This window comes from Panthera tigris, chromosome B4 (assembly GCF_018350195.1).
Source record: "Panthera tigris isolate Pti1 chromosome B4, P.tigris_Pti1_mat1.1, whole genome shotgun sequence".
Lineage (NCBI taxonomy): Eukaryota > Metazoa > Chordata > Mammalia > Carnivora > Felidae > Panthera > Panthera tigris.
Genome location: NC_056666.1, coordinates 54,487,067 through 54,502,986, shown reverse-complemented (window position 1 = coordinate 54,502,986; position 15,920 = coordinate 54,487,067). Strand labels below are relative to the sequence as shown.

General features: G+C 36.4%; 2 protein-coding genes and 2 non-coding genes across 6 annotated transcripts in view; 1 reads left to right on the top strand and 3 right to left on the bottom strand.

Moving 5' to 3' along the window:
* The window catches only part of RECQL (RecQ like helicase), a 58,057-nt gene extending 48,381 nt beyond the window's left edge, over positions 1 to 9,676 (top strand). Inside the window, exons 13-15 of the mRNA XM_007084051.2 lie at positions 7,619 to 7,838; positions 8,137 to 8,266; positions 8,849 to 9,676. Coding sequence (XP_007084113.1) covers positions 7,619 to 7,838; positions 8,137 to 8,266; positions 8,849 to 9,004 — 506 coding nt within the window. The 3' untranslated portion in view covers positions 9,005 to 9,676. The remainder of the gene's footprint in view (positions 1 to 7,618; positions 7,839 to 8,136; positions 8,267 to 8,848) is intronic.
* Positions 4,373 to 4,445, bottom strand: TRNAK-UUU. The gene has a single exon. It is a non-coding gene; the product is annotated as a tRNA-Lys (tRNA).
* Positions 7,315 to 7,417, bottom strand: LOC122240633. Its single transcript, XR_006220412.1, has one exon. It is a non-coding gene; the product is annotated as a U6 spliceosomal RNA (small nuclear RNA).
* LOC102966167 (pyridine nucleotide-disulfide oxidoreductase domain-containing protein 1-like) lies at positions 8,257 to 14,868 on the bottom strand. 3 transcript variants are annotated; one of them, XR_006219816.1, is made up of 6 exons: positions 14,741 to 14,868; positions 13,863 to 13,974; positions 13,114 to 13,236; positions 10,669 to 10,803; positions 9,678 to 9,941; positions 8,257 to 8,367 (listed from the first exon to the last, which is right to left on the bottom strand). XR_006219816.1 is itself a non-coding variant. In XM_015538309.2 (6 exons), the coding sequence occupies exons 2-5, from the start codon at positions 13,922 to 13,924 to the stop codon at positions 9,906 to 9,908; spliced, it is 351 nt and encodes a 116-aa protein (XP_015393795.2). In that variant the 5' UTR covers positions 13,925 to 13,974; positions 14,741 to 14,868; the 3' UTR covers positions 8,258 to 8,367; positions 9,678 to 9,905. The 3 variants fall into 3 exon arrangements, 2 of the variants coding, with proteins under 2 accessions (XP_015393795.2, XP_042847838.1); XM_015538309.2 differs by having other exon boundaries at positions 8,258 to 8,367; positions 13,868 to 13,974; XM_042991904.1 differs by having other exon boundaries at positions 8,258 to 8,367; positions 9,776 to 9,941; positions 13,868 to 13,974.
* Between the last annotated feature and the right edge of the window lie 1,052 nt (positions 14,869 to 15,920).

The following is a 15,920-nucleotide window of genomic DNA, read 5'->3' as shown; positions in this document are numbered from 1 at the left end:
CCTCTCGATCCATTCATGTTTTTGCAAATGGCAAGATCTTTTATATGGCTGAATAATATTCCATTGTGTGTATATTCCATTGTGGTAATGGACACTTGGGTTGCTACCATATCTTGGCTTTAAACATAGGATTACATCTATCTTTTCAAATTAATGTTTTTGGTTTTGGGGGGTAAATACTTGGTTGTAGAATTACTGGATCATGTGGTAGTTCCATTTTTAATTTTTTGAGGAAGCTCCATACTGTTTTTCACAGCGGCTACACCAGTTTGCATTGCCACCAACAATGCACAAGGTTCCCTTTTCTGTCCATACTTGCTAACACTTGTTTCTTATGTTGTTGATTTTGGCCATTCTGACAGGTGTGGGGTGATATTGTGGTTTGATCACTGTGGGTTTGATTTGCATTTCCCTAATGATTAGTGAGCATCTTTTCATGTGTCTCTTGGCTATTTGTAGGTCTTCTTTGGGAGAATGTCTATTCAGGTCTTCTCATTTTCTAATTGGATTATTTTTTTGGTGTTGAGTTGTATAAGTTCTTTATATATTTTGGATACTAACCCTTTATCGACTATATCATTTGCAAGTATCTTCTCTGATTCAGTAGGTTGTCTTTCAGTTTTGTCGATGATTTTCTTCACTGTCAAAGCTTTTTATTTTGTTGTGGTCCCAATAATTGTGCTTTTGTGTCCCTTGCATCAGAAGACATAGCCAGAAAAATGTTGCTATGGCTAATGTTAAAGAAATTACTGTTTATGTTCTCTTCTGGCATTTTATGGTAACAGGTCTCACATTTAGGCCTTAAATCCATTTTTAGTTTGTTTTTGTGTATGTTGTAAGAAAGTGGTCCAGTTTTCCCAGTACCACTTATTGAAGAGACTATTGTATATTCTTGCATCCTTTGTCATAGATTGACCATATATATAAGCATGGGTTTATTTCTGGCCTATTCTGTTCCATTGATCTGTTTTTGTGCCAGTACATTATATTTTTAATTTTTTTTCTTAATGTTTATTTATTTTTGACGGAGAGAGAGACACAGAGACAGAGCATGAGGTGGGGAGGGGCAGAGAGAGAGGGAGACCCAGAATTTGAAGCAGGGTCCAGGCTCTGAGCTGTCAGCACAGAGCCCAACGCAGGGCCTGAACTCACAGACTGCGAGATCATGACCTGAGCCGAAGTCGGACTCTCAACCGACTGAGACACCCAGGTGCCCCAACGTTATTTTGATTATTACAAGTTTGTAGTATATCTTGAAATCTGGGATTTGAAATCTAGCTTTATTCTTCTTTCTCAAGATTTCTCTGGCTATTTGATGTCTTCGTGGTCCCATACAAATTTTAGGATTATTTCTAGTTCTGTGAAAAATGCTCTTGGTATTTTCATAGAGATTACACTGAATCTGTAGATTGGTTTGTGTAGTAGGTATTTTACCAGTATTCTTCCAATCCATGAGCATTGAGCATCTTTCCATTTGCTGTTGTAATCTTCAATTTCTTTCATCAGTGTTTTGTAGTTTTCGGAGTACAGGGTCTTTCGCCTCCTTGGTTAAGTTTATTCCTGGGTATTTTATTATGTTTGGTGCAATTGTAAATGGAATTGTGTTTTTAATTTATCTTTCTGCTACTTCATTATTAGCATATAGAAACATAGCTGATGTGTATTGTTTCCTGCAACTTTACTGAATTCATTTACTCTAATTGCTTGTAAATGCAGTCTTTAAGGTTTTCTATGTATAGTATTATGTCACCTGCGAATAGTGACATTTTAATTTATTCCTTACTAATATTGGTTTCTTTTTCTTGTCTGAATGCCGTGGCTAGGGCTTCTAGTATTATGTTGAATGAAAGTGGTGAGAGTGGACATCCTTATCTTGCTCCTGACCTTAGAGGAAAAGCTCTCAGTTTTTCACAATTGAGTGTAATTTTAGCTCTAGATACTTCATGTATGGCCTTTGTTATGTTGAGGTATGTTTCCTTTAAACCTTTGTTGAGTTTTTGTCATGAACAGATGTTGAATTTTGTCAAATGCTTTTCCCACATCTATTGAAATCATCATATGGTTTTTACTCTACCTATTGTAAAAGAGTATCACATTGATTGATTTGCAAATATTGAGACATCCATGTATCCCCAGAATAAATTCCACTTCATCCTGGTGAATGATCCTTTTAATGTATTGCTGAATGTGGTTTGCTGATATTTTGTTGAGGATTTTTGCATCTATGTGCATTGATGATAATGGCCGTAGCTTTCTTTTTAGGTGTTGTCTTTGTCTGGCTTGGCATCAGGGTAATTCTGGCCTCATGGAATGTATTTGGAAGCTTTCCTTCCTCTTCTAGTTTTTGGTATAGTTTGAGAATAGGTATTAACTCCTTTTTATATGTTTGGTAGATTTCACCTGTGAGCCCATCTGGTCTTGGACCTTTGTTGATAGTTAAAAACGTTTTTGTTTTTGTTTACGTAGGATCCATACCGAGTGTGGAGCCTAACACGTGGCTTGAACTCACAACCCTGAGATCAAGCCCTGGTCTGAGATCAAGAGCTGGACTCCTGAGCCAGCCAGGCTCCCCTGTTGGTAGTTTTTTTTTTAGTAATAAAAAACTTCCATATTATTACTGGTAATTGGTCTGTTCAGACTTCCATTTTCCCTTATTCACTTTTGGAAAATTGTACATTTCTAGGAATTTACCCATTTCTTCTAGGTTGTCCAATTTGTTGGCACATGATTTTTCATATTCTGTTAGAATCCTTTGTATGTGGTGTCAGTTGCTTCACTTTCATTTTGGATTTTTTTTTTTTTTTTTTTTTTTTTTTTTTGAGAGAATCTCAAGCAGGCTCCACACTGGGTAGAAGTCCTCTTTTGTTTTTGTTGATGAGTGGTGGGGTTAAGGTTTAGCAATTTCGTTTATCTTTCCAAAGACCCAGTTCTTAGCTTACTTGATCTTTTTCTTTGTTTAGACTCTATTTCTGATTTGATCTTCATTATTTCCTTTCTTCTATTTACCTTGGGTTTTGTTCTTTTTCTAGTTCTTTTCTTTCTAGTTCCTTTAGGTATAAAGCTAGATTGTTTATTGGAGATTTTTCTTGTCTTGAGGTAGTCGTTATAAATTTACCTCTTAAAACTGCTTTTGCTGTTTCCCAAAGATTTTGGGCAGTTGTGTTTTCATTTTCATTGTCTCCATGTATTTTTTTAATTTCTTCTTTCTTTGCTTACCTGTTGATTGTGTAGTATCATGTTGTTTAGCCTCCACATGTTTGTGTTTTTCTTGTGACTGATTTCTAGTTTCATGCTGTTGTGGTTGGAAAAGCTGCATGATATGATTTCCATCTTTTAAATTTATCGAGTTATTTTTATTTTGTCCTCTAATATGATCTGTCCTAGAGATGTGTCCCATGTGCATTGTGTATTCTGTTTTTGGATGGAATGTTCTGTCTATATCTGTTATGTCCATCCAGTCCAATGTGTCATTCAAAGACAGTTTCCTTATTGACCGACTGCCTGGATGATCCATCCATTGATGTAAGTGGTGTGTTAAAGTTCCGTACCATTATTGTATTACTATCAGTTTCTCTCTTTGGTTATGTGTGTTTTATGTATTTCGATGCTCCTATGTTGGGTGTGTAGATATGTACACTTGTTATATCTTGTTGGATTGGTAGCTTTATCATTATGTAATACCCGTCTTTGACTCTTTTTACAGTCTTTGTTTTAAAGCATATTTTGTCTGATATGTGTACTGTTACTCTGGCTTTTCTTTTTGCTTCCACTTGCATGATGTTTTTCTATCTCTTCATTCTGAATCTACATGTATCTTTAGGCCTGAAGTTAATCTCTTACAGGCAAGAAGATATAGATGGGTCTTGTTTTTAAAAAAATTTTTTTTTTTAACATTTATTTATTTTTGAGACAGAGAGAGACAGAGCATGAGCAGGGGAGGGTCAGAGAGAGAGGGACACACAGAATCCGAAACAGGCTCTAGGCTCTGAGCTGTCAGCCCAGAGACCGATGCGGGGCTCGAACTCATGGACCGCGAGGTCATGACCTGAGCCAAAGTGGGATGCCCAACCAACTGAGCCACCCAGGCGCCCCGGGTCTTGTTTTTTAAAAATCCATTCCACCACCCTGTATCTTTTGAGTGAAACATTTAGACCATTTACATTTAAAGTAATTATTGATAGCTAGGTACTTACTGCCATTTTGTTGATCGTTTTCTGGTTGTTTCTGTAGTTCTTCTCTGTTCTGTTCTTGCTCTCTTTGTTTGTGATTGATGACTTTCTGAGGTGTTATATTTGGCTTTCTATTTTATAATTTTTAAAATATTTTTTCACATCTTTTTGACTTTTTATTGTCTTATTTTTTTCAATCTCTATGCCGAACATGGGGTTTGAACTCACAACCCCAAGATCAAAAGTCTCACACTCTACCCACTGAGCCAGCCCAGCACCCCTAATTTTTAAATTTCTTTTTACTTTGAGTCAGCACAATGTTATATTTGTTTCAGATATACAAGATAGTGATTCAACAACTATAAGGTATGCTGTGCCCATCACAAGTGTAGTTACTGTCACCATACAACACTGTTACAGTACCATTGACTATATTCTGTATACTGTACAAATAAGCAAATAAGCACATGAAAGAAATTTCCTTTTTTTTTTTTTTAACCTATTACAGGTTTTGTGTTTATGGTTATCATGAGGTTCATATGTAACATTCTAAGTATAAAGCAGTATATATGAATACATATGCATATATATTTATATATGAATATATAAATATTATATATAATATACATATTTATATATAAATATAAATATATTCATATATATGAATATATAAATATTATATATAATATACATATTTATATATATATATAAATATATTCATATATATTCATATATAATATGAAAGTTTACTCACTTGATATTGGCCAACAGATCCCTTGTTCTATCCTCATTTTAAACAATTCTTTATTTTTGCTGTTTAGCTTTGAGTGCATTACCCTGTCTTCTAAATCACTGATCTGTTCTGTATCCATTAATCACTATTTGATTCCCTCTAATGAATTTTTCATTTCAGTTATTCTTCAACTCTGGTTGTTTATATTTTTCAGTTCTTTGTTGAAGTGCTGAGTTTTCCCATTCTTCAGTCCAGTGAGCACCTTTAAGATCATTACTTTAAGCTCTTCCATTAGGCATATTGCTCTTCTCTGTTTTATTGTTTTTGTGAGGTTTTGTCTTATCCTTTCATTTGGAGCATATTCCCTTGTTACCCCATCTTGCTTGACATGGTGTTTATTTCTATGAATTAGGCAGAACTGCTACTTTTCCCAAACTTGAAGGAATGCTCTTGGTGTGTGGTGGTCCTCTGTGCTGACTGTATATGCCTGGTGACTTTTGTTGGCTGGCTGGAGCTGTGGCTGGCATGGGCTGGGGGTTTCAGGGCACCCCATGGTGGGGCTGCCTTGGCGAGATGGCTAGTGCTTAAGTGGGTGTGGGCTGGGGCATTCCTGAGGCTCTTTGCAGAGACAGGTTGTCCTGGCAGGACAGCTGAAGCTGAAGTGGGTGTAGTCAGGAGTGGTTCTGGGGTTCTCCATGTAGAGGGCACCCTGGCAGGATGGCTGAAACTGAAGTGGGTGTAAGCTGGGGTGTTCTGGGATGTGCAGCAGGTGCTCTGGTTGTGGCAGGTGGAACTGAGGTGTATTGTTGGCTGGAGAGGTCCCTGGGTGCTTTGTGCAGGGGGCAACCTGGCAGGGCAGCTGGTAGTTGAAAGGGCATGGGCTGTGGCAGTTGTAGGGCTCTCTGAACAGATGGTTCCCTGGAAAGAAGCTGAAGTGGGTGCAAGCCAGGGTGTCCTGGCAGGGCAGGTGGAGCTGAAAACGGGCATCTACTGGGGTGCCTTAGAAAGCTTCCTGAAGCCAAATTAGTGAGGGCCTAGAATGTTCCAAGGTGCTTTGTGCCTGCCTCAGTGTGGTGAGACAGGTGGAGCTGTAGTGAGCGTTGACCAGGACTTCCTGGTGTGCGCCACCATGGGGCTGTCTTGGTGGGACAGCTGGGGATGGTGTGGGTTAGGGGCCCAGGGCTCACTGAGGTGGTAGGTTGGTTAGGATGCCTGGACCCTGCTCCAATCTATGCTGTCAAGGTGGTGGGAGGGTGCATAAACTTGACACATATTAGATCTTCCAACCCAGAGAGAGTTGTAGCAGCTCCCCTCCCATTTAGCAGGGTTCACGGCTAGTTCCTTTATATTCTAGTTGGTCTTTTAAGCCGTGGCTTTTATTTTGTGTGTCTAAGTGCAGACGAATCTGCTCCTGGTACATTACTGTTCTCCTCACTGCAGTTTGCAGCATCAGGGGTGGGGTACCCTTGGTTACCATGTCTCTCTTGGTGTTCTGTGTGGTCTTTAGTTCAGTCAGTCCTCAGTTCTTCAAGAGGAATTGCCTATAAATAGGTGTAGATTTGGTGCGCCCAGTTCAGGATCTTACTAAGTTGCCATCTTGGATTGGAACACTCCCTAGTTCATTGTTTTTAAATCTTTATAGGCTGACGTATATAGCTAGGACTACATGGGGGGAATTATTAGACGCCAAAATGGATTAAGCAAGCTGTGACTAGCATTTTCTAGATTCAAAAGTAACAACTCAAAGTTTTAAAACAAAGGCAAAAGGAAAATTGGTATGTGGATGAATGTATTTTATGTTGCTATACTGAAGTCATGTTAAATGTTTAAATGAAGGGAAAAGCTTAAATTCTTCTAAATGCTACTGCTATTTGTAAGAAAAGGCTAGTCACTAAGTCACTAATTAGGAAGAGAATTTATTGTAAAGGAGAGATTACAGTCCAATCATTTTTGATCCAGATAATGCCTAACTACTCATAAGATACTAATTTACCAGTGTTTTGGTGTTGTATTTTAACTTTTCTCATCCTGTGTGTTGTGTCCAAAGAGCGGGAATAACCAGTTCCCCCTCACAGAGTTCTGATGCCTTGGTGGGTGAAGATCACTTTAGTCTTAACTTTGCAGCTAGATAACCTTGTTTATGAGTTTATTATACTGTGTTATACTGATCACATGAATAAGAGTCTGATATGTAAATCAGGGTGCTAGAATCAATAATTAGGAATATTTAACCAGGACATTCTTGTCTCTAAATCAGTACCAAGGAAGCCATAGTTTTCAGAATATTGTTTAATGAGCACAAATTAGGTAAATACGATGAATAGACTGATTCTCTATAAATCTCTCAGGTCTGGCAGACACTAATTCCTAGAGCATACCCAAAGGCCTTCTGGTAACCAGCTGATTTTCTTTACATCACTGTAAATTAAACAATGCCTTTTATCCTTGCGCAGGGGCCATGCTAGTCTTCTCTGTATCATTCCAATTTTAGTACATGTGCTCCCGAAGCGAGCATGTAAATTCAACAATGTCTTATTGAGACTATAACTTAGTTTACTGATAGACTTGAGGAATAGCCTAATTTTGGTTCAGAACAAAATAACACATCAGTGTTTAGGGTGGGTCATGTTGAGGACTCGTTTCAAACCAGTTTAACCACTTAGACTAGCTTGTCCTTGCTGTAATTTCTAGATCTCATTTGCCTGTCTCATTATAGCGTGTGAAGTAAAGAATGTAACAGCATACTGCAGAGATCTAATCAAGATTTTGAAGCAGGCAGAGGACCTGAATGAAAAGCTAACTCCACTGAAACTGATGGATTCTTGGATGGGAAAGGGGGCAGCAAAACTGAGAGTGGCAGGCGTTGCTTCTCCCCAACTTCCTCGTGAAGACCTGGAGAAAATTATTGCACACTTTCTTCTACAGCAGTATCTTAAGTATATACAGATCCATTTCTTGTCCTTTGGTGTTGTCTTTGTTTCTCATAACGCAACAAAGCAAGTGGTTTTCCAGTTGTCTCATGTGAAACTCTTTAATGCCATATAAAATTTACCTAATAAACTTTAACAGATCATTGTATGTCAAAAAAAATACAACTTACAGAAAGTATTTTAATTTTTCACAAGTTTCATATTCCACATATTAAAATTATTGCACTTATGGTTGTTTTTATAAATTGTAGTTTTTCTGTAATTTCTTAAAAGCTTTCTGATTGTTGGCCTTTATCTTCCACAGAGAAGACTACAGTTTTACAGCTTACGCTACCATTTCATATTTGAAAATAGGACCTAAAGCTCATCTTCTAAATAATGAGGCACATGTTATTACCATGCAAGTAAAGAAGCCCACACAGAGTTGTTTCAAGGTAACTGACTCTTTATATAATGAAAAAATACATTAAAGCTTATGGGATACTTTAAATGGTACTGTGCTGGGTCCAGATGAACACAGGAGACAGGCAGGAATCTAGGCATGGAAGAGAGAAAACATTACCTTTGTTTTATTGTAGAAGTATTAAGTAACAATTTAAACTACTTTACCTTTTAATATAGACTAGAATTTCCAACCTTTTAGAACATGAAAAATCCATTTTAGTGTTGTCTAGTTTGTGATGCACCCTGCCCTCACAATATTGGTTGTGATCAACACTGGTTGAGAAGTCTATGTTTGTAGCAGATGTCGAAAACCAATGACTCTTATGCATGAAATACTCTCGTCTGCAAAGACATGCCATGTATCATTGTGTCTATGGATTAGGGTTTTCCTGACAGCATATCCCTTTAGGATAGGGCTCATATTTGAGTGGATATTTAAAGGTAAAAAAGAGACCACTAGACACTTAACTAAAGAGCTACTGGATATACAAGGACCAGGGGGATTGTTAATCTGAAGAAAAAATGGAACAGCTGAGTTTTGATCGGAATGTTTGCTTTGTTTTTGTTGGCAGACTGAATCATCTGAAACTTGTCATTCTGAAGGAGCTGATAAAAGGAGGGAAGAAAAAAATTCAGGTAACTTCCAGAAGTCTGCAAACATGCTTCAGCGATCTAAGAATACAGGGACTAAAAAAAGAAAAATTGATGATGCAGATGAGTGTTTCTAAATTTTCCAAGAAAATAGTTATGCATGTGTACACCATTATTTTGTAGTTAAAAGTTTAAGACAGTTTTATTAATATTTTATACATATGGAACTTGCCTGAAGTATTGAAGACTTCAATATTTAAGATCATGAATTATATAAATTTACAGTATAAAACGAGAAAAGTAATTTTATTATTTTTTGAGAAAAATAATTTTAATGTAAAATATTTTTATCCCTTGATATACCTAATTGTATTCTTTTGATATTAATGTTATCATAAGGAATATTTATGTAGGCTTATTACAGAAAAGAGTGATTTCAGCTCATAACAGCTATACAATCAGAACATAAAAGGATATTAGCAAGTAAGATCTTGCTACCTCCTTAAAGTAAAATTGTAAGCTTCTTGAAACGACAATCCTCTCTGACATTTCACAATCAAAGAATGACTTTGGTATACCAGACCAAGTTGTCAGCTAAGTAGATAAAGTAGCTAAATCTGCTCCAAAGCAGTTACACAGAAATGATTAACTTAAATCCTTACATTTACATAAGTGGTCAATTTGTGTTGGAAAAAAAAAAATCTGTAAATTATTTGATCTTTACCATTTTACTTCTATTTTAATACTTTCCCACTACTCTCATTATGACTTCTGTATTCTTAACTTCATTAAATCCATGTGGTCGTTTACCTTATTGTGACTTTCTTGTGTTACTTGGAACTTTATGTAATTCTTGAAATGCCTTTTTAAATCAAAATAATGTATATCAATATTTGGATCTAGCAGACCTTCTTCATATGATGAAAGATCCATATGATTTAAAATTAAGACAGCTCCCATCATTCTCCCATTCTGCATGACGACTTTGATGTGTTCTTGTCCTTTGGTACATCTCAGCATTAATTCATGATCTGAACCTCAGCCCCATGTATGGTATTTTCCTGGTAGTACAACCTATATACAGAGATAATAAAGTTATTCTAATGAGTACCAAAAAGGAAGCATAATATGCAGTTACACTGTGTTATTTTAGGATGACTAGCACAAAAATCTATTCACAAAATTTTATAGCTAAAAGTGTCATTCATTGGAGAGGGTCCCACAGAAAACATTTGAATGACATTACATTTATTGTTCAGATGACACTACCACACAATCTATATGAAAATTAAAAATATGTAGTAAATTAAATATGTAGGATCTGGACTATATATTAGAGTCATGACTTAAATATTTAATAAGGAACTGAGTTATATCTTGCATGGGCAAATTATTTAACCTCCTTAAACCTTGTGTGTATTACTCATCATTAAATTACCAAAAAAAAAAAACAAACAAAAAAAACCAAAAAAAAACCTACCTCAGAATAATGTAAAGAGGAGTAAATAATAAGTATGGCAAAGTACCTGGTTCATTCTTAAGTACAGTAGCTATCACCCTTAAAAAGTGAGACTGAATCCCAAGTAAATGTAGAAATGCACTAATGGGAAACAACTCCAGAAGAGATTTTTTCTCCCTTAAGACCAGCATTAATACCAGGTTTGATTTGCAAGAAATGAGAAAACATGTCATTTTTCTAAAATGATTAAAACCATGTAAATTCTTATTCAATGAGAAAATCAGGTAATTAGTTACAAGACTCACAAGCAGAAAAAGGTACTAATTTGCTTATCTATTTTACCTTATAGTTGAAAAATGTTACATGAGCAAAAAGTTCAAAGCTGAAGTCCATGTCAGTAGATTGTCCTAAAGTAGCTGCAGCCATGCACTTGGCTGCGTACCACCCCATCTGTCTAGCCTGGGTCCACAGTCTCATCTGAAATGAAAAATGTTATGAGATATAATTTTCAATGTCCTTACTTAAAAAATGCTAGCACCTTAACCTGACAAAAATTCCTTAAAAGGGGTTCAATATTGACAGTCCTTGAGATTGGTTAGATCTAGCTAGCCAGATGACTAGTTAGATTATGTTTGCCATGGAAGCAATCACCAGTCCACACTAACCAAAACTGACTTGGCTATTTGAGAATTCTATCCAAATTACTGCCCTAAAATTAAAGGATAATACCAACTCTATATGTTTCAATAAATTCTCTATCAAAAATAACTAAAATATTTGAGGCTATACTAGGTAAGAATAACGTTAATAACCAGTCTCCCCTTGCAGAGTAAGTTTATCACACAAGAAATGACAAAGTATCACTGAAATATATGTCCCTTTTCCTAATCCTTAGATTTTTAATCCTTAGATTAAGGCTTCCAATGCAGTTAAACCTCAATGGTCACGCAGACCGATAATACTAGTTGGTGTCTAGTCTCAGGAAATCTTACCAGATTTCAGCAACCCATGTTGGGAATACATTTTTAATTCTTCCCTTTAAAACATCATTAATTTCTCCTCTACAGTATTTTTATTATATTTCTACCAAGTTTTGTGAATCCCTGATAGAACACTGGCCCTGAGAGTCAAGAGATTTATTTTATTTTTTTAAATGTGGGGCTTGAACTCACAACCCTGAGATCAAGGCCTGAGCGGAGATCAAGAGTCAGATGCTTAACTGACTAAGCCACGCAGGCACCCCAGGAGTTAAGAGATTTAAATGTCAACTTTTTTACATATTTAATTTTTATATTTTTATTTAACTGAGCCTTGATTTCTTCACTTAAAACATAAATGTATCCCATCTATTAAATGAGAATTAAATAAGCTAAGCAATTAGTTTCTTTATAACTGTGTGTGACTAATGTTCTTTCATATGCAAAAATACCACAGTCACAGATAGGATTTTCATTTCTGGTAGAAGTGATAATTTTTTTTTTTTTTAATTCCATCTCCTGTGTAAACAAAGTAGGTGTGATGAAATCATAGCCTCCCTATGGTAAGGGAGCAGAGTAAACAGAGCACAGTACTAGAAAATGGCTAATAGAAGTGGCTTGCAGTATAACACTGCCTGGACTGTTACCAAATGTATTCTAGCCTCAAAGTCCCTTCACTTTGTGTCTTGGACTATGTAAAACAAATTATTTAGTGTACTTATTTATTGCTTCTGCAAATTAAGAGACAAGGTCTATTAGATTCACTCAAAACAGACACCTGTTTATTTTTGGATATTGCCTATAGCAGAATATGACACATTAAGGATATAATTTATTCTAGAGGGTTTAAAATGTTAAAAAAAATCCCACAACCCCCAACTCCTAATTGAGAGTTGATGACAGATATACCATAGAAGTGACACAGAATGACTCCAGAGGAAACTGAAAACAACCTAGCACTTTAGAAACAGGCTGAAAGCACTCTTATATGATTGTTAGCCCTGCTGTAGGTAAAAACACACAAAGTAATGAAGCTGCCTCTTAAAATACATCTAGTTCTTCATGACTTCATGCTCCATGGTTGATCTGAAGGAGTGATATCCCAACCTTTGGAGCTGGTCTTTTACCAACTGTTGCCTGGTTCATTTATCTGTGTCTCTACTCCTCCTGAGACAACCTCACCTATGACCACAGTTTGAGTATCTCTTCAAGGATTTCTGCTCCACCATTAGGAGGGCGGCAACACTGTGAGGGCAGGAGGAAGTCTACATCCAGTTGAATGGACGTGTTCAGCTGAGGAAGGCTGTTTACTATCGGAAATTTTTTCAATCCTAATTCCCCAGGGACAGAGTAGGGTAATCAGGGTCCCATAGGATCATCATTTATCAACTTGGTTTATACCTCAGTAATTATTTATTAATCTAAAGCTGTGCTGTCCAGTCTGGCAGACGCTAAATACATGTGTAGCTATTTAAACTCAAGTGCTCAATAGAGATACGTAGTTAGTGACTACCTGACTGGACACTGCAAAGGTACAGAACATTTCTGTCATCGCATAAAGTTCCATTGGACAGTGCTGGTAAGTATCTGAAAATGACAAGCAAAGTAATAGCCCATAATTCTTAAACTACTGTTCCATCACTATATAATAACTTACCGAAAGGGAAAAATTCTTTGTCACAAAAAACGCTATGACAGTTTCTTAAAGTAAAGAAGTTGGAAAACCAGATATTTAGATTTGCTGGTAGCAACTCCTTTACCGTCAGATGGAATCTCTGATACGAAGATGTGATCCTGGATGCTGGCTTACCTGCTGCCACACTGGGCTGGGCTGCCATGATGCAGTGCAGATGTCACCTGCAGCATAGATATCAGAGAGAGACGTGTGCATGTGATCATCCACTTTCAGGCCACCATCCTCGCCTACATCAAACTAAACAATGTTCATATGAGAACACATGGGAAGAAAAGTGAAAGATGGCTTTGTCATTCTAAAGTAAAAGAACAAGTCACATTTATACACCACATTTATACACCTTGGTATGCTGATCTTTAATGAGAAAGTAAAAAATAGCTGCAAGTTTAGATAACTCAGCTCAATTTCCAGGGAATCAAAATGCTACTAAGACAGACCAACTCAAAAATTCCTAGACTTTCAACATCAAGAACACTTAGTAACCATATGAGTACCCCACTCATAATTACAATATTCCTGTTTTGTGAGCGTCAAATGCTAAAAGGCAAAAAAAGACAAGATAGTTTCTCTAAAAGAAATCACTTGTGAATCCATAGGTGTCAGTCTCTTAACCTTTAGACAAATGAACTGTGCATTATGTCCCATCAACGATGACATCTATGCTGGGGTGTTAGCTGCTTAAGGACTTTAGGCAGTAAGGAATAACTGCAAATCCAAACATGAATATGACCCAAATTGTTTTCACCTTCCTTAAGTTACAGTTTTACACTAAAGCAAGGAACAGTTATTTATGCTTGGGAGTTAGAAATCTTATAAATACAGTATTTTAAAAATATTCACAGCAGGACATAAAAAAACTTCACCTTACATTGTTGCCACAGAGAAAAGGTTCTATATTTGGAGTAACTTCTATAGCACCGACCATGAAATTGCAGCTGTATATCTTTTCATTGGTCAATTATGTAGGCCATACCTCTAAAAACAAAAATACAAACCAAACTTTATTCTCAAATGTAATCACCACCAGCTATCTATAGCATTTCGTGATAATGCATAGAAGAAAGAAAGAAAAAGGCGAGAGAGGACTTTAAAACAACACCCCTTGAGGGGCACCTGGCTGGCTCAGTCAGTAAAGCATACGGCTCTTGATCTTGGGGAGATGAGTTCGAGCCCCACGTTCACTGTAGTTTAAGAAAAAAAAAAGACCTAAATAATGTCTATAAGGCACATTTGCTAAAACAATTGTAATGCAATCAATATTATCTCCTTGTTTTGGGAATAATTATAAAATAGGGCATTCTAAACATTTTTCCTTCAAATTTAAGCATAGAACTTCTAACAAAGTAAATTTAAATTGATAATTACCTTATAAATTATTTAAAAATATTAATATATTATACTCCATTATTTAGGTTGCAAATCACATATTCCCAAAGTACAGTAATGAATATGTGTATAAAGAAAGTTATAACCTTCAGCTCAGTCATTACATCTGGGATAGTGCACAATGGAAAGAACACAGAACATGAGCATGAACTAAAAAACAAAAATTATCACCCAAAACTAAAACTGAAATAGGTAGTAATAAAACACTGTAACTATTTTCTGGTTTATGGATCATAAAACAAACCTCTTCTATAATTTAGAACTTAACACTCTAAGTGGAATACTTTGATTCAAATATAGAAAAATCTAAGAAATATTCATGTTCCTTTTCCATGACCCAACCTCAGAATGTTACCTGAGCACTGTCTGTATCCTGGGTTCCTGATACAAAAGGATTTCCTTCATGTATCAATTTTGCTTTAGCTCCAGCACAAAAAGTTCTTATACACATACTGACTGCCATCTCCTGTTACAATGCACTGTAAAAACATAGAGCCATGAAGAAGAGAGGAGAAATATATTTATACATGGGTAGAATTTCATTTTAAATAAAAAATTCATTAAGACAAAAGCAAAAAAAAAATACATTAAGGTTGCCTTTTGTGATACTCAATACTTTGTTATAGCAATTGAAAATCAAAGTAAACCTGAGAACCCATTATCCAATCCAGTGAGTCACCATCATTTTAGGTCCGTGAACCATTTTGGGAATCTGGTGAAAACTAATCTTTCTCTCTTGGAGAAAAAAGGTACACTCACACCAGATTTTGCATAAAACTTAGGTAATCTCATGATATTCAGGAAGGCATGTTGACCTCAGGTTAAAAAAAATTTTTAATTCAGCATTCTGGGGGCGCCCAGGTGGCTCAGTTGATTAAGCAGCTGACTTTGGCTTAGGTCGTGATTTCTGCGATTTTTGAGTTCATGCCCCGTGTCGGGCTCTGTGCTGACAGCTCAGCACCTGGAGCCTGCTTAGGATTCTGTGTCTCCCTTCCTCTCTGCCCGCCCCCCCCCCCGCCCCAACTTGCACTCTCTCTCTCAAAAATAAATAAATGTTAAAATTAAAATAAAGAAATAAATAAAATTTGAGCATTCTGATATTATACCTGGGGCAGGCCTTACTGAGAATTTCTGATCTCAATGGGAGTTACTAAGATCTAGTAATTCTAATCATATCATACCTTAATGTCTGCCATGGGTACAGGGGAGTAAAGTGTGGTAGAAAAGGTTACAATATGTCTTAGTATAAAAACATTGGAAGTACTAAAACAGTATTTAGATTCTTCTTAAGTACAAATAACAATCACTTTACCAGCAAACATGCTCCTTGATATTTTCATATAAGTGTAAAGTGTGTTAACCTTAAATCCTAGCATATACTGTTTTAGGGTTATTTAATTTTTTATGTTTATTTATTTTGAGAAAGAGAGGGATAGAGGGCAAGCAGGGGAGAGGCAGAGAGAGAATCCCAAACAGGCTCACACTGTTGGTGCAGAGTCCGAGGCAGGGCTCGATCCCACGAACCGTAAGATCAT

What these genes read in the sequence shown, in the direction of transcription:
- LOC102966167 (XM_015538309.2), bottom strand. Translation starts at nt 13,924, where the DNA reads ATGGTCGGTGCTATAGAAGTTACTCCAAATATAGAACCTTTTCTCTGT. An exon ending in CTTTTCTCTGTGGCAACAAT is followed by an intron (nt 13,237 to 13,867) that starts GTAAGGTGAAGT and finishes AACATTGTTTAG; the next exon opens with TTTGATGTAGGCGAGGATGG. An exon ending in CCAGCCCAGTGTGGCAGCAG is followed by an intron (nt 10,804 to 13,113) that starts GTAAGCCAGCAT and finishes TTTTCATTTCAG; the next exon opens with ATGAGACTGTGGACCCAGGC.